This window comes from Podarcis erhardii (assembly GCF_964252035.2).
Source record: "Podarcis erhardii genome assembly, chromosome: 1".
NCBI classification, from domain to species: domain Eukaryota; kingdom Metazoa; phylum Chordata; class Lepidosauria; order Squamata; family Lacertidae; genus Podarcis; species Podarcis erhardii.
In genome coordinates, this window is record NC_138497.1 from 81641770 (window position 1) to 81664248 (window position 22479).

The 22479-nt window shown below is 42.4% G+C and overlaps 1 protein-coding gene across 5 annotated transcripts in view; it reads right to left on the reverse strand.

The window, feature by feature from the left end:
* MYRF (myelin regulatory factor) overlaps positions 1–22479 on the reverse strand; it is a 96671-nt gene that overhangs the window by 35702 nt on the left and 38490 nt on the right. For 4 of the 5 annotated variants that reach the window (XM_081837133.1, XM_081837136.1, XM_081837134.1 and 1 more), the window contains exons 2-5: positions 16261–16348; positions 15013–15393; positions 7790–7851; positions 1689–2010 (exon numbers count right to left, since the gene is read on the reverse strand). In XM_081837133.1, the coding sequence (XP_081693259.1) occupies positions 1689–2010; positions 7790–7851; positions 15013–15393; positions 16261–16348 (853 nt within the window). Of the gene's footprint in view, positions 1–1688; positions 2011–7354; positions 7742–7789; positions 7852–15012; positions 15394–16260; positions 16349–22479 lie in introns of those variants that run through there. The other variant, XM_081837137.1, reaches the window with a different exon arrangement.

A 22479-nucleotide genomic window follows, 5' to 3' on the forward strand; every position in this document is an offset into this window, starting at 1 on the left:
AGTGGAACTCACAACTGGGTTGCAGACTGACCTAGGCGTGTCTCACCAACAACACATTACCATTCATAGAATCAAAGAATGGTATAGTCATCTAGTCCAACCCCTTGCAATGTTTGTACACATCTATGGCAAAAATCAATAAATGGATCTCATAATGGACATTTTGTCTAAAGGTGGATCTTAGGTCTGAACTGGATAATGACTACGGAAGGCGAACATGTCTCTCCCATATGCTAGCTTTCAGTGTGCAGGTATTTGTTTTGCACGGAGAAACATTTTAATGATTTAAGCTACACCAACAGTTTTATTTGCCCCCTTTTCAGAAAAAAAAATGCCCCTTTTCAGAAAAAAACAGCTTCCCCATCCCACTCCACTGGCCACAGACACACAACCATGTTTCCCTCATCCCACAGTTAGTTCCAAATGCATGTTCAGATTGTAGAAGCAGTGTGTGGGAAGGGTTAAGTAATCCCTCAGTCCCTGTCTCTACCAAACTCTTCCTCCTCAAACCTGCTCTTGAAGTAAGGTGAGCCATTCGAGGCATATTACATGCATTTGTGTGTTTTTTCTAGGTCAGCCACAATTGACAAATGTGATAAATAATTAAAGGAGCTTATGTACTTGGTATGCATGCTGAAGGCACTAATCTCTTTAATTTAAAAGGTGTGTGTGTGTGTGTGTTACTGTGTGTGTGTTACTACCACTGCAATAGTTGTTATGCATTATCGAAACAAAAACAATCTTTAAAATCACTTTTTACAAAAGCAGTTCAATCCTGAATATATTTTCAAACCTTGTCAGGGACTTTGCCTCCAGCTATTAAATCTGAAATCGCACCCCCATAGATGTAGATGCATTAGTGCTGGGATTATGCTCTCCATTACACCCAGTTGTGGCATACAGGTAATGATATTAATGATATGCTTAAATGTTGAATGTGTAATTTTATGTCTAGAGTCAATGGATAAACCAAACACCATTAGTTGTACTGCTGGATAAGTGTTTAATGGTTCTTGTATTTGTTTAAAAACAAATTAAAAAATTGTTGACACAGACACACACAATCGTCCCCTGATAAACAGTCCTGTAAGGGGCACATGATATTTCCAACAGAAGTCTCAGCAATCTTAACAAACCACAATTTGGATGAATCGTCAGTGGAAGAAAAGGCAAAGCTCTGCTTGTCGTATAGCTTTGCCTTTTGTATTTTTTCAGAACACCAAGAGAACTTGGCTCAATTCTCATTTTGCTGCTCACTCTTTTCAATTGCACCTCAACAGCATATCATCATAGGCCCCTGACCTACCATATTAGTCCCTGTGACTATTATTGGGCCTCTTGCTATACATGTAATTCAATAGCAAACTCTGCACTTTTCTCAATTACTTTAGTTATATTTATTACATTTATATCATGCTATTGCTGAAAAGGAGCTCAAGATTTTGTACTTGGTTCTCCCCATCCTGATTTTATTTTCACAACAACCCTGTGATGCAGGGTAGGATAGGAGAAAGTGACTAACCCAGGCCACCCAGTGAACTCTACAGCTGAGTGGGCATTTGAACCTTGGTCTCCCATGTCCAACACTCTAACCACAAATGTCTACTGGGATCATAACAAGTCTCAGGGGGCTCAAGTAATGCTTCTACTCCCTCCCTATCTCGTCCACCGTTTCCCCTAGGACTTACTCTGCTCCATGCTGCTGCAGTAGCTGGTGAAGCATCTGGGACTGCTGGGCATGGTGGAGATCTCCAGGTGACATGCCTTGTCCAATAGTGAACTGGGGCATCAGAGACTCAGCCTTCATGTACATGTCCCGCTGCATGCTGGGATAGTGATGGCTGTGCGGCTGCTGGTGTGGGTGAGGCGGTGGTGGTGGTGGTGGAGGCGGCCCTTGGAGGTGGGATGGTGGAGGGGGTGGCGGTGGAGGAGGGGGTGGGTGCTCCAGGCGGGAAGGGGGAGTTATATGACACATATTCTCAGGAGTCATGGTTCGAAGGAGGTGAGGATCTAAAAAGACAGAAAGTCAGTAGATTAATTTGTGGCACACGTATAGCCAGATTATGCTACAGAAAAACATCCCAGTCTCTTTCAACATTCCTCTAGCCTTGGGCAGCCATTCCAGCTGTGTGTTCTGAATGAATACAGCATAAGGCCGCAGACGTGGATGGCCTTAGGGGGATATTCCAGACCATTTCCTTACATTTTCAGCACTCACTGACACAATAGTACATCTCAAGCCATTTTACTTGGGAGATACATGGTAAAACATGTAGGCAACATTACTTCTATTTCATTGTATAGTGAGAAATAAGCTCTCTTTCAGTGAGCTGGAATGACGGGCAAACCTTTGACACTTTAAATGCGTATCTTGAAATTTCAACTCATTTAAAATTACTAAGATCAAATTAAAAAAAAAGAATTAATTGCTAAATATATAACCAAAGGGCAGCACCACAAACAGAAACAAATGAGTAATCCAGCAAATACAGGAGAATGACTTCCTGCCCTCCTAAAAATCCAAATGATAAAAATCTGAATCTCCGTGCATAAAGGCTCTTCTTCAGCAAGCAGGTAAATTCATTTAAGAAATTTTATGATACTGAGTGCCAAACACAAACAAAAAGCTGTTATGTGACTAGTCTGGTATATTATAAATGAGAGGTGAAGGGAAGCAGATGCTCTGTATGTTCTCTGTATTTCATGATATATATTTCCAGGTTCATATCAGGCACAATAATCTTGTTGGGGCATTTGCCACGTTGAAAGGTGAGCCTTCAAATACTTTTTCCTTTACATACTCAGAAGTTTGCCTGTTCTTCAGGCTTCTCATAGTACCACTGTTATTGTGTGGAGGTAGGACAAAGACATTCTTATATAACTAGCTGGCAAAGTTCTTTAAAGTCTCAGGGTGCTGTTCTACTAGCACATCCTGTCAGCGCAAGGATTTCTGCTTGTGCAAGGGGACATTTCCCCACCCTATTCTATGTACCCTGCAGCCTTCCCAAACCTGGTCCTAGAACAGATTTAGGGACGTACAAAGGGAAGAAAGGGAGAGACTGTTCCCTTGCCCAAGCAAAAATCCTTGCCCTGGCAGAACATCCACCTTAGAGTTACGTCAGTTTCCACCCTCAGCAGGCACACATTCAAAGCAGAATGGCTCCCAAATCAGTCCTGATTCAGGGACCCTCCTTGCTGGGAGTACTAGAAGGTTTCTCTCCTGTTTTGTCTCTCCACAGGGAGAAGTCAGGCTTTCCCTTATCAGAAGGCAGTTTTCTCCCCCACGGAAAGATAGCATGGCACCCTCGCTCCATGGGAATGTCAAAGGGCATCAACACATTGCAGAAATATATGCTCTATAGTCTTGAAAGGAGCAATAACATGACCTCAGATTACACCAGTCCATGGAGTTAAAAATAAAGAGGTTATATATCCATGCAGTTAAAAGCATTAATGGGGCAGCAGAGTCAGAATTGTTGAGTTACGAGAATAAATCTGGCTTAATTTAACAACAACTGTTGCTCAAAGCCACACAAGGACAAAACCTTTCCACCATTATTTACCAACAGCTTTTCTGTTTCATTTCATCACTTATTCATACAGAAATATCATCACTAAAGGTAGTTAGAAATGAGTTGAGAATATATACATTCTGAAAAGATTGGTGCTGCTGTTCAGTGTGTCCAGCAGTCAGCCAGGTTCTCTCACCAACTTTGAGTACAAATATAGACCTGTTTTGAGGGGTGACCCCACCATGGATCTCCACCCACCCCTTTTAGGTAAGGAATGCAACTTTCCTCAGAGAACTGAGGTCAGGAGCAACCAGTTCTCCCCATTTATAGTGGAGTCCATCTGCACAGAGTGCTGACTGGCTGGCTCAGGAGCCAATCACAAAGTCACTGCCCATGCACCAGAGCAATGATTACTTAAAAATAAATAAATAAATACTGTAAATAATATATTTTTTAATTAAAAAAAGGCACAAAGAATGCTGGTGAAAAGTACACCACCAAACAAAGACAGAATTACAGGACTCAGATGGAATGGAGGCTTATTTATGGCCTGTCTCCCAGCTTTTATATGTTTGAAATATAAACATGTTTCCAAAATGAGTTATGAAATACCTGTTTCATTTCAAAACCTTCTTGTGCAGAAGACATTTCAGTGACTTTGGGGGAAATTACTGTTTTTAATAATAATACATACAAATCACATCACATGTGGGGGGGTTAAAGTCAAGACCACGGCAAACTCTCCTTGCTGGGCTTTTATTGATTTCATGCAGAAAGGGTGGCATGGAAGCCTACAGTACATGCAAAGATTTTACATATCTAGGAACAGGCTGTAGGACATTCACAAAAGCCCTTGACTCAAGTTCACATCCCTCCTTAGTACAACAAAACAGAAGTTTACTTAACTTTGAAGCCTGATTTAAAGTTAAGAATGTAGGGGACTTCCGGGTCGGCGCCATCGCCGAATGGCGGACTCCCTCCGAGCTCCGGAGGGAGTCTGCTCGGCAGGGGCTGGGTCCTACCGCACCGGCGATGCGGGGACCCTTAAAAACCACGGCCAGAGGAGGCCGTGGACATGGAGACTCGGCTGGCACCGTTAGCGCCCTCCCGACTCGTGAAGGAGCCTTTTTAAAGGCTCCAGATCGGGTGCCGGGGAGAAGCGTGGTGCTTGAGTTCTCTGCTATCCCTGCCGAGCGCAGCCGCATGCCATCCGGCGGAGAGCGCTGACTTCTTCTATTGAAAATTCGGATTTAAAAGAAGAACCCGTGAGTAAATTGGAATATGGACTAAAAAAAGGGGACAAATTTTTAAAATTTGGAGCGAACGGGGGAGGTGGAAAAAAGGAAGTCAGCCCCCCCTAAATTGTAGAAGAGCCAAAACAAAGGAATGGATAACTAAGATCGAGAGTAACCTAATTTCACCGAATTAACAACTTCGCGAGGGAAATTTATAAGATTGAGCCGGAGGAGAAAAGTGGAATTTGTATTAAAAAGTAACACCCCCCCGGAATCCCTGGAGCGATTCGTGAAAATGCCTGGAGAAGAGTACGTGGAAATGCTTGGAGAAGAGTAACGGAGGTTTTGACAGGTTTTGACAGCCGTCAAGGAGCTGTCAAAACGGAAGAATGTAACAGAGACTTGGTTATGGACTTTGCCGGTTACATTTGATATAAGTTTGAGTATAAATTGTTTCAAATTGTCTAAATAAGGATAAACAAGCTATTCGGACTGGTGGATGGGCTTTGGAAGGGAACTTTGTTATGGGAATCCATCTAGAGGAGCTGAGGGATATTGCATGTGTTTTTGACAGGAAACTTGTGCAGTTGAATAGAACTTTTAATCTCTTGGGAAACTGCAGAAATGGATCATTATTTTGTCTACAGAGGTCTACACACTATAGGAAACAATGGAATTATCTGTTGGAAAATGAAAGGATCATGATGTAACGTTTTGTTCCTGAACAACAAGCCTCTGCAGGGATATTAGAAACTTTTGGAGAAAGAACATTTCTGTGGGAGAACAGAGAAACAAAAAGGAGGAGAATGGCCGACAAGAATAAGGAAACAACAAGAACTGGACAGAAATGGGAAAGGGGACATTTGGGATATCCAGATTTGACAAGCTTATGGAATTAAAATTGGAGTTTCTACTCCTGGATATAAAAATCTGGATAGAAGAAATGGACCCTCTTCTCGATAGACTTTTTTTTAGGATTGGACATTCGTAATAAAATGATTGGACATTCGCAATTAATAAGACTGGCAAAGAATCAGAGGGATGTGTGTTTAATGTAATGTGGGAACTCCAGGAAGATATTAGAGATGGAGGGCTAGGAGGAACGTAACAGGGAAAAAGGGGAGGGAAAGTTGGAATCCAAAGGTTGTAAAATTATTATTTAATTTTATGTTGTCATTTTTTATTTGTATTAAAGGGGGAAACTCGTGGAAGGGAATAGATCGAGCTTAGGGGGATGGGAATTACGCTAAACTGGGTAATGGAGGATGATTGCAATTTGGGGATAAGAATTTGTTGAACCTAATTGTTTATTTGGAAAATTTGGAATACATGAGGGGGTGGGGAGGGGAAGTCCTAGTTATTGGAAAAAGTTTATAAATTGGATTTAATTTGTTTTAATTTGGAAAACCTTAATAAAAATTATTTAAAAAAAATAATAAAGTTAAGAATGTAGGGCTCTGGTTTGTCAGAGTATAGGGGTAGCTTTTTAAATTAGCTCTCCTTTGTATCTCAGCCAAAGGCAGGATCAAACTGCTCTTGAACCTCTAAAAGTTATAGTAAAATGGAATGGAACTTCACACAAAGACAAAATTATCTCATAGAACTCAGTACTACAAGTTGTGTTGACGGCCACCATTGGTCAATGAACTATACTACAAACTAATATAATTTTCATTTTTGAAAAATGTCAGGCTTTGCATTTTGCTTTGGTGAGACTACAGAAGCCAGTATCAAATGTCTGACATTCACAGGTTAAAAACTAGCTGGGGCAACTGTTATGGCAGAGTGAATATGCAAGCAAGTTGTGGAAAAATATGTTATTGAAAGCCATATCTTATCTTCCACTTGTAAAAGGCTGACTTGGCTTCCAAATACACCTTGAAACAATGGGGGATTTTTTGAAAACCATGAGACCGCAGAGGCAAGAATATATACAGTGGCACTCTGCATATGCACCAGGACTCACTCAGATCCTGCCCCCTACAACACCTCTTCCCCTCTCCAGGATGATGAAAGCAGGATGAAACCGTTCAGACTCCCTCTTCTGCTGCCTTGGTGGTGAGGGAAAGCAGTTCACTCTGTGGCAAGTAATCTGGCCTCTTCACTATATTTAAAGAAGGGCCAGGAGGAATTCCAGGGATTTTTGTAGTGAGATAAACAGAACTCTTGACCTCTTCCATGGAGAAAGGAGAAGTAGCTGCTTCCACTATGAACAGGGCTGAGGTTTTAAAAGAAGGGGCCAGTGGGGAAACATCAGAAAATTCCCGTCAACACACCAACGTATACTCCACCCAATTCTTCTCCCTCTGCTGCTAATTCTCTGGCGTATGAATCTAAATCTCCTGAGAGGAATCTCATTATGGGATGGCAAATGTAGGTAGTGGAGAAAGATTCTACCCTCCCACTTCCCTCTCTTAACTTTTATAAAGATTGGAGAAGGGCAGAGAAAGACTGACTTTGCTTAACAAGTGGGGCGGGGGGGACAACACAGACCCAGCCTCCATCGTGTATCTAAGATTTCTCTGCCTGACACAGGAAACAGAGGAGAGTCTCCCTGTACCAATCGGAACTAGGAAAAAGGTGGCAGGAGGCTCAGAGCGTACTTACCGTCTAATAGCAAGCTCATGGCAATTTCCTTGCTTTGGTCTTCATTACTGGAATAGGCTTGTTTTTACATAATTCTCCAGAAGTCAAGATCTGACAGCACTGCCATCCACAAAACAAGGCTCAAACACTCCATTTTCACTTCTTCACTAGGCAGAAGTCAACAGTTTCCCCATTTTCCTCTTTCAAAAGGTAGATTTACATCTTCCTCTCCCCACACACCTCTTTGTGCTCCTGCTCCTCCCCTCCTCCCCCACTCTTTCCAAAGGGTAGCAGGAAAACAATAGGCGTAAGTCTAGGAATATTTACTAACTGATAATCTCTGTATTGCAGCAGTCTGTTTTTCCCCTGTCCGATAAAGATTTCAGAGCCAACCACTTTTGCCAACCAAAGAAGGGGGGGACGCCAGTGTGTTTGGGCTTGAATCTGAGCACTTACCATTCACCTGCTGGGGGGAGTATGCCTCTGATCCAGAGTCCGGGGGAGAGTCAGGTAAAGTGCTGAAGAGCAATGGAGAAAAAAAATAGAGGGAAAGGTCAAACAAGCGTCTTGAGAAATTGATAAGGTGAAAGAATGCAAAATATCCTTCAAACCTTGGGGAGAAGCAACAATTCCACGGATAACCCCACTGCCTGCAGCACCCTCAGCTGGTAGAGATTAACAATGGACTTGACAAGCATTTTTCTGGAATTGTTCGCCAATACAAATCCTCCCGAGACTGAAGTCAGTCAGTGTGACCTCCTACAGACAGGTCTTCCTGCACAAATTCTCCCTCCAGCGAAAGACCCAACCACTGGCCACTCCCCAAAGTGCCAGGAAGCCCACCATGTCTTGCCCCCTTAACTACTCACGACAGCACCTCCCTATTAAAGAGTTTGGGACTGTTTGAACTAGTATTATTTCACACCCAGCCTATGCTATTCTCACAGTGAGCCCTTTGATTTTATTCATAGGCATCTAACTTCATGGCCATTTTGTTGATCTCCTAATAAGACTCCTCTCTTCGCTCAGCAGCTCTTGCTCAGCTAAAAGAAGCCAAAACAGAAATCTATCTGTTCCCCAGAAAAAGATCATTAACAGATACAGAGGAGGCTTTTGGGGAATCTGGCTCTGTTACAAAAACTGACCCATCCGAAGAAAAAGCCATGAGTCTAAGGGCCAGATTATCCCATCATCACGTATACCTGAGGCTACATATGGAGCCCCTGGACTGAAATTGACAAAGCTAGCCAGAAGCAGGCAAGAGAAAAGGGTCTGGCCTCAGCCACGGCAAAGTAAACCAAAACATTCTATTTAACGACAAGAAAGAATTCTGAGTTTAGAGTTTTTGTTGCTGGTTAGCTTTCTGTCAGAGAATAAGGCACTTTTTATTAATGTCTGACACATTTCAGCAAAAACAGGCATTCCCCAGGGACTTTTCTACAAGAAATGGGACAACAATGAATAAACTATACTTAATCCATTGGGAATTGATTAAGAAGTGCAATAATCCTCAAGATTTTGAAATTAGTTCTCCTTTTCAGTCTTTTACATTGGATGAGTCCCATTTTGTTAACTTCCTGTGTAGCATGTAGTATAAACACTGACAACTGGGAAACACTTGCCTGTGAGCGCTCCAATTGGAGAACAGCCTTTACCAAAGGTGTCATGGGCTTTGAAGACACTCAAACTCAGGACGCAAGGGAGAAACGTGCTAAGAGGAAGGCACCCTTGGCAAATCCACACCGTGATCAATTTCCACCCAGAAACCAATGTCCCCACTGTGGAAGGACGTGTGGATCCAGAACTGGCCTCCACAGTCACTTACAGACACATTGTTAAAACCGTGTTTATGGAAGACAATCTTACTTGGCTACGACTGATCACCAAAGAAGAAGAAGACGTCTTACAGAGTGCCATTAATATGCACAGTGCTTTGCTGAATAACAAACAAGTAACAAATCTCAGGGGTCTTTAGGTACTTAGCTCAAACTGGGTTTTTCTTTGGTATGTTTCCAACAGAGGATTCAAAATGAGAGTGAGTCAACAACAACTAGTGTCCACTCTTCAGCCCCCAACTCCATGCCCTTCAAAATTAAGAGCTACAGTAAGCTTCTTTCCCTTTCAAATAAATGTCATCCCAAGCACTTGCAACTACAAGAAGAGAGCCTTGAAAACTTCCCTACTGGTTCATAAACTGAGATTCAGTCTCCAAACACACCTACCAGTAGCTGATGGAGACTGCAACTGTGCTGACTGACAAGGTCAAGTAAACACAAAAGCCAGCAAGATGAGACTGAAATGGGGAAGGGAGGGAATGGATGTTGAAGTCTAATGAAACCAAGTGAGTTAATGGAAAGTCACTTCAGGACAACACTGACATTCTCACCTGTGCTATTAATCAGACTACTTCTGTGAAGACTAGCTCATGACAGACCTTTCCAGTACTACTCAGATTATTAAACTCGCACAAGTAGCAACGTCTAAATTGTCAGTTGGTAGCCTCAGCTATTAAGCTGGTTAGTTTCTCTTAAAGAAGTGTTAGTATCACTGCAGTCCACATAAAGCGCATGCTTTGTTGGCAACATGAGTAAAGAGGGCAAGGGATAAATAGACTATGGAGAATGCATTACCCTGTTAGCCAAGAGTTGCTTTCAGTTATACATTTCCCTGCTTGCTTTTTGAAAAAGTGAAAGAAAGCAGCCAGGAAATGTATGGAGACCTCAGATGGCCTATTGCTGCTGGCGTGATGCAGCAAGAGTGTCAAAAAATAACAGAAGAGGATGAAACAGGAAATCTAGTTCCAAGCCCTATACTGCTAGATACATAGTGGTGGGCTTTAAAAAATGAGGGTGAAGTGATGACAGATATCTATCTATCTATCTATCTATCTATCTATCTGGAAAGAAGTATATCATTCTGTTAAAAAGCTATTCTGAGTTGACTAGAGAGGAACAAAATCTTAACAAAGAGAAACTTCTGATTGTCAAGAGAAGAGAGAACCAGGGCATGAATAAGCATTTTTTTTAAAGCACTAGAAACAGAAGAACTGTTCTTGGCAGTTTCAGAAAAAAGAATTAGCAACAGGCTGGATGAAGATGGAAAAGAAATGGAGGAGTACTATGGCTCCAAGTGTACACACCTAGGAAAGGGGAATAGAAGTAAAAAATATCAGACTTTCAGCAAGGCTGTTAAAATAAGTGGGTGAGTATGGATATGTGTAATATTCTGAGAGGTCAAGCCTCAACATTTGAGCTAGGAAAATTATAGTTACACATTTTTTACAGACTGTGGACTGAGAGAAGAACGTGGTGCTTGCCAGATATTGTTGGAATTCCATCAACCCCAGGCAGCATGACCAATGGCCAGGGATAGCAGGAGTTGAAGTCCAGGAAAGGAATAGGAAGGAGATGCACCAGCAAAGAGAGACAAGGGTTGCTGAAGAAATGGGGAGTATTAGATGGCCATGCTGTTGGATTAAAAATGAGAAGAGAGCGTACAGGATTGAATGATCAAGGAAAGAAAAATAATTGGAAAACCTGGCAAAAAGAAATAGTTCAGAAAGTGGAACACTTCACAGGCAAACTGCTGTGTATCCAAATGAGAGGTGGGCTTAGGCACAAATGTATTCCACAAGGGGTTTAGAAACAAAGAGGAGAGAGATGGCTCTGTGCTCCATCGCCAGCACACCTAGCAAAGGCAGCCATCCCCCATGACACCAGCCTGTGCTATTTCTGATGAGAACCCCAACAACAAACTGGAGATGAAGAGGATCTTCTCAGCAAAAAAATATGGCAACGAACACACTGGTAACTTTCCCAAGGTCCTGCCTATCTTCCTCCAAGCACCAACTGCACACAATGAGTAGGATGGTTGCCTCTCCTCAATAATTAGTAGCCATGACTAGCAGGGCTATGGAAGTCAGAGGAAGCATACAGCACACCCCTTCTTTGGTTCTCAAAATAGCACGTTATATCACGAAGCTCCTCATGCCTCTGTTCCTTACAGCAAAGCTATGGAACCTCAGGCTCAGGGGGCTAAATGTCCAGGCTTCTGAACTCAGGAGTCTTCCCAGGTCACACAACACACCCTTCACAGGCCAGGTGCTCCTTGGTTGCTTTGCTGGGCTGGAATGTGCCCTTGAACTGTGACAGTGTCTCTTGTTTACCTGGAAAGAGGATGAAGGATGATGTGTAAACCTCTGCCTTTGCATGATTGGAATGTAACAAGGGTAAGATTCACATCCATTGCTGTGACAGCTTTTGCACCTGGCCCTGCTCACCACTGGTATGAGGCCCCAGGAATGCTGTCCACAGGGGAATGTGGCCCTCGGGTTCCCCACCTCTGCATTAAGACACAGGTATCTTCTGTGACGTTTGACCAAACTGCGGGAGGCAGTGGAAGACAGAAGTGCCTGGCGTGCTCTGGTCCATGGGGTCACGAAGAGTCGGACACGACTAAACGACTAAACAACAACAACAACATCTTCTTCTGTGACTCTCACCTCTTTCTCCTGACCCTCACACTTGTGTTCTGGCCAGTTGGCTAGCCCTTGACCTTAATTTTAGGTCAGTGGATTATCTATGGCACAGCCTCATTTGAAATTCTTCTTGTTGTGATCCAGCTGTGAGATGTGCACCTTCTGGAGGGTAAACTTGACAAATTTATTTGCTCTTTTCAAGGCCCCAGTAGACTTGCTTTGAATAACGTTCTCTTCTTGTCTGTCAATTAGATTCTCCTGCCCTGTACCTTTTCAGTTTCCTAGCCAAATATTTACAGAAGTGTTTGCTTATATCCTTCACAGCACAGGCAGGCCGAGCCAATCCACGGAGTGAGCCCACCTGGCAGGGTGCATCCCACAGAGGAGCACTGCTTGTTTTGCAATCTTTGATCCAGAGAACTGATCAGAAAGCTTGGCAGAAGAAAAAGGATCTTGCATGGGAAGGAAAAAAGGAAACCCTTTCCAAGTAACATTCAGAACAAAGGGACCCCAATTGCTGTGGTGAAAGGAGGGAGATGAATCAAGGAGTACAGTGGTACCTCGGGTTAAATACTTAATTCGTTCTGGAGGTCTGTTCTTAACCTGAAACTGTTCTTAACCTGAATCACCACTTTAGCTAATGGGGCCTCCTGCTGCCGCCGCACCACCAGAGCACAATTTCTGTTCTCATCCTGAAGCAAAGTTCTTAACCTGAAGCACTATTTCTGGGTTAGCAGAGTCTGTAACCTGAAGCGTATGTAACCTGAAGCATATGTAACCTGAGGTACCACTGTACTAACTTCTGGATGGGATTCTATTGTAGGCTGGCAGTGCTGGATAGTATTTATAAGGACAGGGTAGCTTTTATTTTTATCTTTTTTTTAAAAAAAAAAAGGGTAAAGGATAGATATAAAAACATATAAATGTAAATATTACATGGAAAATGTGCTTATTTATATTTACTTGTTTTATATGTTAATCCTTCATTTTCCCCCAATTTCTATTTCTATTGAAAAAGTGTTACGGTACAATGTTCATGAATTCTTCCTCTGAGACCAGTAAGGAAAGCATTTCTGCAGAAGTGTGCACAAAGAATTCAAGAAAGGGAACATCAGAGGTGCCATTCCTAGCAGACTGTGAAAATACATTTTCAATTGCTAGGCTGAAAAACAAAGCAGCACATTATTATTTGATCCTGTTGGTCTAAGGCTTTGAAACAAATGAACAAACAAACTAGATGCTTCCCCAAGGTTCTCAGCATGTAATACCTTTAGCTAATGTTCAGACAAGCTTTAGGGATCTTAACTGGGATTCCAGAGTAAAGATTTAATTCTACATTAACCTGTGCCTCAAGTGGATAACAAAATCTCTGCTTCTATTCCTGCATCTCCCCACAGGTAGTATACAGCAAAAAAAAAAAAACCCCACACCCTTATTAGAATGACGGTGTTTGCAAGTGTATTAGAAGCATTCAGAAGTGGAAGGCTGCATGGAGACCAATAATTTGCTTCGTTGATGGCATCACAGCATCAGATCATCCTCTGTGATCCTCCACATTCTGCTAGCTTATGAAGAACCAGTCTCTGGGCTGAAGGCACAGACTGCTAGTTATTCAGACATATCTTAACATTAGATATTTGATGCACTCAGCACATTCTTTGGTCCCAAATACAGCAGCAAGAGTAACTCCAACTGGTGAGAAAACAAGACCTGCCTGTGAAATGAGGACCTCTAAATCAATTTTTCATTCATCCCCAAAGTGCTGTACAAGTACATAAATATCAAATCCATAAAACCCTCTCTCCCAACTCTAGGATTGACATTCATACCTATAGGACATACACCAAAAAATTGGACATGTACTTTAAATCTGCCTGTGAAGTTCAGGCTGACTTACCTTCCCCTAGCACCCTGCTTTCCATTTACAGTCCATCTAGTCCTTAATCATCATGCAAAGTTCCCACCCCCACCAGCCGAACTGATCTTCTGCTTCCCTCACAACAACTGCAGTGGCTGTCAATAGTCTGTAACTGGCCCTTCCTCCTCAGCGAGTCAAAAGGTTCATGAGCACGGTGTTACTAACGGAACGTCTGAGAAGCTCACAGGCCACAGTGAGCCAGGACATAACTGGCTATGCACATGTAAGACAGCTTTAGCAAGAAATCCAGATTTCTGTCAACCAAAGCTCAGTTCCTGCTCCTCCATTATCTATTTCCTGTTTGCCCCAGTAAGTCCCTTCCACAAAAGCATCACTTTCACAAACTCCCATAGCAACGAGCTCCTGCCACCATTCCATTCTTCTTGATCCAATGAATGTCCTTCTCCCATTCAGTCATGATTCACCTTGGCAGAACAGGGGAAACACATCATCTCCCTAAATTCACCTAACTGATATTTATCATTTTCCTCTGAAAGGCTATACCCAGTGTCAATTGTAAGGAAGTAGAAATTTGGTTTAGACTCCATGCTCTTCAAGCCTAATAAAAACGATATCTAGGGCACTCCCTGGGACCACTTGTTTTGGTGCCATAAAATAGAGTTTTGGTCAGACATCCCTTTGGAATAGTTTCCTGACAGGTACATACTTTTTCCCTGGAAAGATAGCAAGGGTACATTCAATACTGCAGCCTGTTCATTTCCCCTAAAAATGCCTAAAATCCACGTCCTGCAACTTCTAAGCCTTCCTATTTTCACCTGCAGGATGCACAGACAACTGGCCTTCTTTGTAACCATTGTAAATATCCATGAAGTGTCCAATTAAGTTCCATCAGTGAAAACCATAACCAACAATAATCTGAATACTACTGTACTTAACTCTATATAAATTATCTGTTGGTGTTTCAAAATCTAAAATGTGGTTTTAGCTTTCTAATTTTTACCATTCATGTGCCAACATTTCAGCTCATTCCCCTCCTCCCAAAGTCACTCAAGTCCTGGCTCTTTTAGTAGATCATTCCATGAGCCTAGGAGGTTTTGCCAGCTCTCCTCCAGAAACCCAGTTCCTATGGGCAAAGGTTTCCTTCTTACAACACACCATTGTTTTTCGATTTAGACTGCCGTGGACATAGTGTCATAAGAGAATTAGCAGAATTGTTCAGATACAACTTACCACTCTCAGGCCCTAGAACTGCACGCTCCCACTACCCCATCACCACCTCCACCTCCACCTCCACCTCCTCCTCCTTTACTCAGCATCACTTACCCAGGTGCGTAGGAGGCCTTCAGCTCTGATTTGATTGGAGGGGCAATGTTGGTCAGGCAGTGGCTGCTGAGGTACCCCTTGGGCATCACCATGCCATTGTTGTTATTGCAGTTGAGGTGAGTACTGTAGCTGGGTCCACATGGACTGGGCAATGGGGGGCCATGCCGGATTGGAACTTGGCTGCCAGGGGGGCCATGGTGGAGACTGTGCCGGATAGGTACTTGGGTGCTTGGAAGGCCATGATGGAGGGGACCACTAGATGCAGCATTAGAAGCATGGCCAGCATTGGAGACAGATACACCGACACTGGCAGAGCTGGAAGGTTGGGCATGAGGGTAGCCAGCAGAGGCTGGGATTTCAGAGATGGAGTCCAAATCGGAACTGTAGGAGAGAAGTTAAAATAACCTGAGTAACATGTGCATATTGCACTTTTCAATCTGCAGACATACAGGGTGACTCAATAGCTATACACTGAATGATGTTGGCTCATCACATCATTAATTCTCCACTGAAAGAACAAAAAACCCCACCACAGAATGTCTGAAAACATATAATGCCATTTGATCCATGATATGGAATAGAAATAGAAATGCGATGGCTAACTTGAAAGTGGAGATTACAACCACATTTATGACATCCTGTTGGTGCATGTGAGTGTGGCAACAGACATCAGCACTGTTCTCTGGCATTTGTTCCACAATGAGATCAAGAAAGAATCATGCACACGCCTTGGATTTTCTTCTGAAAATCTCCTTTCAAATACTCACCAAGTTTATACTTGGTCAACAAGATGTGATCTTCTGGCTGCTTGTGGCCCTTTGCTACTAAGTGCCATCCAATGCAGCACACAGAAGACATATAACCAATGCAGCTCCTCTTAACCCAAAATGTAAGCTCCTGTTGGGTCCTGTCCTTGAGTGATAGTCAGACTTAAATCCCCTACAACCTTCTACTTACACTAAAGGTAGCAAAGTCTGGTAATAGCAACCCCAAAGATATTCCTTTGGATAACTCAGCTCAGGTGTCTGGAATCAAAAACTTAACCAATGGCTCTCAAGAAAAGAAGAATCAAAATAAAGATTTAGGAAGAACTGTGGACGTGGTAGGGATAGACAGCTGAGCACAGTTGTGTGGCAGACAGATAGCAAAGGAAATATGATCACACCATGCAGCCACCATGGTCACCCTCACAGCATCATGCAACCATCACTGTTTATTAGGAACATAGGTGCAAAAGAACACACTTACATATCTGGCGAGTCTTCCTTGCCAATATATTCTTCCAGGATGCTGGTGTCAATGTTTGATGGTTCCAGTGCTCCATTAATATCATGACCTGAAACAAAAACAGGTTGCACAGGGACCTATTAGCAAAATTCAGACAAAGTGCCACTGTTCCCTCAGGGCCAGACAGAGCTCTGATGATGGAAATTCCCCAGAACAAAAATGCTGGCTTAAGTCAAGGAACTGAATTGGCTTTAAAATGGATATTTGAAGGAGGAAGTGGCATCAGATTCAGATCTGAAGAATGGGGTATTGTTCCAGAAACATCAGCTGGAGGCCAAGAGATGGACAACGGAAGAATGGACACCAGAAGTAGAGGGCACAAAAGATGGATGGAGGAACCATTTTATTCAGTAGGGCTCAGAAATGGCTAAGGGATTTGAGTCAAATTAGAGGAACAATTGTTTAGGAAGGGGATAATCAAAAAAAAAGTATTATTTTTGAACTTTTATAGTATTTCAGAAGCACCCATATCATAGAAGACATTTTAGTCAAAGTTACTTTAATGAACAAACAGCAGTACTGTAATGATAATTTAGACAGAGTGACCTTTTCTGGGTGTAACACTTTACGAAAGACCTGGCTGAGACTCAGTCTACTGTCTCTCTCCCTCCCCTTTCTACCTCCAATGTGGCTGTAGCCTCAGATTAGTCTTAAACATAGTGGACAAACTACGGTTAGTCTTAAATATAGTTTACTGAAGCAAGGCAACTTCAAACCTTTGTTTATGAAGCTGTCCTGTTTCTGTGAAACATAATTAAGATTAATCACAATTTAGGGCTCAGATATTCTGTTAAACCATGGATATCTAGAAATGAATGGAAGCAAAAGTTTTTGAATTTGTCCGTGTGTTTGTGCAGATGAAAGGAGCCCAAGTCTAAAACTCATGCACAGAACAATGAAGAGTAATTTAAAATAAAAGTGTCTAATACATACAATAAACAACTTGGGTAAACATACCAGTACATAACCAAAAGAACAACCCCAGTAAGGGGAGGGGGAGCAGTAAATGATTGAATAGGCATAGACCATAACAACTGGCTTGTCTCTAGAAAGAGTCACGAACTGTTAGGATTACTTAGTTGTCATTTAGTCCTGGTAAAAAAAATTGTTTCTTCCTAGAGAGATTAATAGTCTTAATAAGAACCATTGCATTTACTGAGGAGAGAGAGAAAATTCCAGTTATACTTATTGCCTGTGACCCTGAAGACCAAACTAGACGAGACTATGGATATCCTTCATCAAATCTCCCATCTCTTTTGCAATTTTTGAAAATAGCAAGGGGTTAATAGATTGGGACTATGCTGCTGGGAAAGGGGGGTTAACTGTCCCCTCAATCTTCCCAATGAAAATTGCCCTCCTCCCAAGCTGCTATTTGCTTCATGAGGGGAAATGTTTGCATGCCTGCTGTGAAGTTACCTGTCTGGTTTGCCTGTGGGAGGCAGCACTCGGGCAGCTCACGACACCATTCCCATGCCACAGCTGGGTTCAAATGCTATTACAAAAGCCTTGGTCCTACCAGTTTTTCATCTACAGAACATAGTATTTCCCATCAGCACCACTTTTCTTTCTGTGCCTCTTTGGAACAGACTATCAGCTCTTCCCCATTACTCCACTACCATATCCCTTTTCAGCTGCATACCCACAAGAATTGTGGGAACTGTAGTTTACCCTCATAGAGCTACAATTCCCAGCCCCCTTACAGCTTCCAGGATTCTTTTGAGTGGGGTGACATAAGCTTTAAATGTATGGTGTATCCTGTCTTGTTTAGAGAATGGCTGGACTTTATTTTCCTTTCTTCCAGGAAGTTCCCTCTTTCTCTTCTCTTGCACTGAAAAATGGATTGGTTTTGTTGATAAAAATAAACCTCCCGCTTTATCTGTTTCTCCAGGAGTCTGAAGCTTTGTGCACAATTCCTAAGTGCCAAAGGCATTATCAAGAAAAAGGGAGGGAGTCCTTCGCCCACAGCTCAGATAATGAAGAGACAACCTTTTCCTGAATGGCTCAATCACATTAGATTAGAATGAGAAGTCCCTCGCTCACCAGACAAGCAGACACACAGTCAAAGGCGTCTCTCACTCCCCACCCCTTAACAGCATTCTGGGTAAAGGTTAGTCAACCAACCAACCAAAAAGAAAAAGGGGGAAAGGAGGGGAGGAAAACAGGGGGCTTCAACCTATCAGCATTTTACCCTGCGAAAATCCCTTTCATACCAAGACAAGCAAATCAGCAGAAATAAATCCAGTGAGGAATTTTGCCAAAAGGGTTGGTGGGTGGGTTGAAGGGGGGAGAAAAATTAGAGGCACTTTTTCCCTTGGTCATACAAACTGAGAAAAGGTAGGTCAGAGACACAATTTCATAATAAAGCATACAACCTTTGATTTGCCACACCAGAGAGAAATCACATGGGATAGTCTACTACTGTACAGCACTCTTGTCAATGCCTATTGTATCAGCAACAGTTCATCACTGTCTATAAGTACCGTATTTTTCCGTCTATAAGACGCCCCCATGTATAAGACGCTATTTGGGGGGACAGATTTAAGAAAAGGGGGGAGACGCCCCCTAATTTTTGAAATTATTTTTTAGGGAGAAAACCTCGTCTTATACATGGAAGAATACGGTATCCACTTATCCCATTCAGTACAGTTGGAATTCTTGGGTGAAGATCACCTGATTCTTAGGAGTTACAGCGCAAGCCTATCAGTGTCCCCAGACTCAGAGCTTTCATTTAGAAAAAGGAGCAAGTCTCCAGCCCTTCTAGAGAGAAGGCCATAAATGCTCAACTAATAGCAAACGGAAACTTACTACACATATGCAAAATTGGGAACCTTAAGCCTTTGATGAAATACAGTGGTACCTTGGTTTACGAACTTAATCCATTCCGGAAGTCCATTCTTAAACTGAAACTGTTCTAAAACTGAGGCACACTTTCCCTAATGAGGCCTCCCGCCGCCGGTGCCCTTCCACCATTCAGTTTCTGTTCTTAGACTGAGGTAAAGTTCGCAAACCGGGACACTACTTCCGGTTTTGTGGAGTTCGTAAACCGAATAGTTTGCAACAGGGCTGTTCTTAAACCGAGGCACCACTGTACCAGCAAAACTGCTGGACCCCAAAAGATAACTAAAATCCAGCTGGTAATGAACTAAAGAAACTGCCAACTCACAAGATGGTTGTGAGATTATGTATTTGTTGGTATAATGTTCACCAAAGACATCCATGCTTAAGTCTGGGGAAAATAAACGATGAAATCATTTTATATGGGGACTAGAACAATATGGCATTGTATTTGTGTCTTAAAAGTTTTCATTACGTATGAAAAAAAACTGTAGCAAGTAACAGCTCTATGGGCTGGAATATTTTAAATAATAAAGTTTCCTTTATTTATATTCTGTTACATGTTTATAAAGTGCATAAATATTATAGTAGGCATCAAATCATCCAAATCTGAAGTATCATAACATACAGCATACTGTTGTTATTTATGCATGTCTTCAGTGTCTATGATGCTGTGGCAAATAGGGCAAATAGACAAGTCCCCATCCCAAAATGAGTTGGACCTAAAAGGACAAAATAAGTCTTTTTAAGTAAACCATTAAATAATCAGAAAGAGTCTGAAATGTTGTAATTTGGGGAGGTAAAGTGAAAGCCCTTATCTGCTAGTCATCAACAGTGTTCTTCCAGGAAACTTTTTTTTAGCCGAGCAGTTACATCTGACCCAGGGGTCAATTCAGTGTTTAATAAAGATGTTTGTACATTAACCTCAATGGAGGAAAAGCTGTCGAAAAATGCGAGCAGAACTAAACTCAATGGGTAGAATTCAACATCATGTTACTATGACGTCTTGTCTGCACAAGCATATCAGCTTGCCAGATGGAACAATTTCCACCCTCCCCTCACCCCTTCTAGGGGCTCCTCTGAACCCCTTAGGCCAATTTGGGGGGTCGTGAGGGGAGGAAAAGGGAAAGCCCTATAGTGCAAGAAGAAGCCCTTGTGCAGGGCTTCCACTGAAGGGGTTTGTTATGTAAATCCTGCCCAAAGGGACATAATATCCCCTAGTTATGTAACTGTTACATCCATGTAGTGCAGTATTTAGTATGTTGGAATGCTTGGCCATGAAATCCCTGCTCAGCCATGAAACTCGCTGGTTAACTTTGGGCCAGTAGCAAGTCTCTCAGTCTAACCTGCCTCACAAGGTTGTTGCAAGGATAAAATGGGGAAGGAGAGAACCATGCACACCTTACCTTGAGCTCCTTGGGGGAGGAGGGAAGCTGGGGTATAAATGAAACAAATAAATAAATTTATACAGCAATAATGGAGCCTTGCTTTGTGATGCTATGGTTGGAAACAAAAATGACTGACTAAATTCAGCATACACACATTTTAAAAAAATGTGTTGATATGAACAGAAAGCTTATGAAAGGTTCAGTGAGAAAAATCATTTGTAGGGACAGGGGGAATGATATGATTACAATACATATCCTTAGAAGAAAGAGGCATGCTGCCTCCAAAGAGTTCTGTGTGCATTGGGAGAGATCCTGATGTTGGCTGCTGCTCCCTCAAGCCATTTGTGTCAGGCATGACTGTTCCACAGTGTTACCTTTCTGGCTTTGGTGGCAGGTCAACTCCTACCTTCTGGCCACCTTGCCTTGAAGGTCACTTTCATGAACACTTAACGGAGATGCAAGCAAAGGTGAGATAAGCAACCAGACCGGGAAGGTGTGTCAACTGGATAGCTTAGGGGAGTTACAACAGAACTGATAAGCAACCCTGAAAAAAGAGTGCCGACTCCTGTTAAGTGGTTGCGAGTGAGTTGATGAGGGGACTGTTGTTCTTTTCTTGCTAAAAATAAGCAAATCCTCCACAGGGCTTTTCTCAGCTTTAGGCTAGAGGCACTTGAGCCAGCTACCCAGCTTTGGTGACAGCTTTGGCAGCATGCTCCGTATCCATCCCAGAGTAATTTTTTTAAAATACTCATCTCTTACAAACTTAATGCAACACAAGACAACGGACTCCCATCTTGTGTTCTTCCCCCTGAACCACCTCAAACAGTTGGAATCGCTTCCCCAAACCTGTTCGTGGTTTGCCTTTTCACAAGCTCCTTCGTATGTCTGTCCATCCATCTCTTTGGGAGCAAAAAGTATCTCTGGAATGTCTGCAGCCGAGTGCAAGCTCTTAAGAGCATCTTGTTGCTCAAACTTCTATTCAGCAAAGACTTGTTACCAAAAGCCAGCTTAGGTGATTAATTATAAGCTAATGCTGCTCTTTGGAGTCACGAGCTCCTAACAACATTAAACAATGCCCCTTTGCCCCCTTCCCTTTCTAACGAGAGATTAGAAGGGAGCAGAAAGCTTCAGAGGAACACAAACGCACTCGAAACTCCCCAAATGGGAGAGATCCTTTCTTCCCAGTTCCAATAAGACAGACATGGAATAGAAAATGCACTCGGTCAGCGCTCATCTTCCCCAAGCAAAAACTTCCAAGTGCTAACCCTGTCAGAGCCCTTTGTTATCTATAGTGTGTGGTTCAACCTGCTCTTTACTAGTCTCTTCCTAAGCTCCAGTCCAAAGGCCCACAAGCCTGGCATTTGAACTTTGGTGCCAGGTGAAAATAGAAGTCACTTTATGAGGAAGAAGCAGACTGAGGCAGCAAACGGGAAGAACAACAAGCTTCCTTGTGGCCTGGCAAATGAAAAGCCCTCCTAGGAAATGCCGTAAACCTTCACTTCAAAAGTTACATTTCTTAACATATTATTTTAAGCTGCTTTCCCCCCCCCCCCCAGTGTGCCACACAAACCTATCATTTTATTTTTTTTCACAATTTCAGTGCTGTTCCTCAGTGACAGTTCCAACAATATTATACCTTCTACTGCAAAGCTGCAATGTGCCTTTCAAATATAACATAGTTATTAGCAGAAACAATAAACATCCTTCAGAAATGCAGCTTGAATATATTGTTATTTATAGAACTTAATAACTTTCCTTTGTTGTCAATCTTCAGCACTTAACAGGCAAAACAAAACAATTTTGGTAGAGTGTACCTTAGGCCTTGCTTTACAGATAATATAATGATTTGGTATTATGTACACAATCTTCAGGGCCAAGCCTGCCTTCCCCTTCATCCTCCATTTTGGTTACAAGGAAGAAACTATTGCTTCACTTTCAGTTAGATGATGTTACTCAA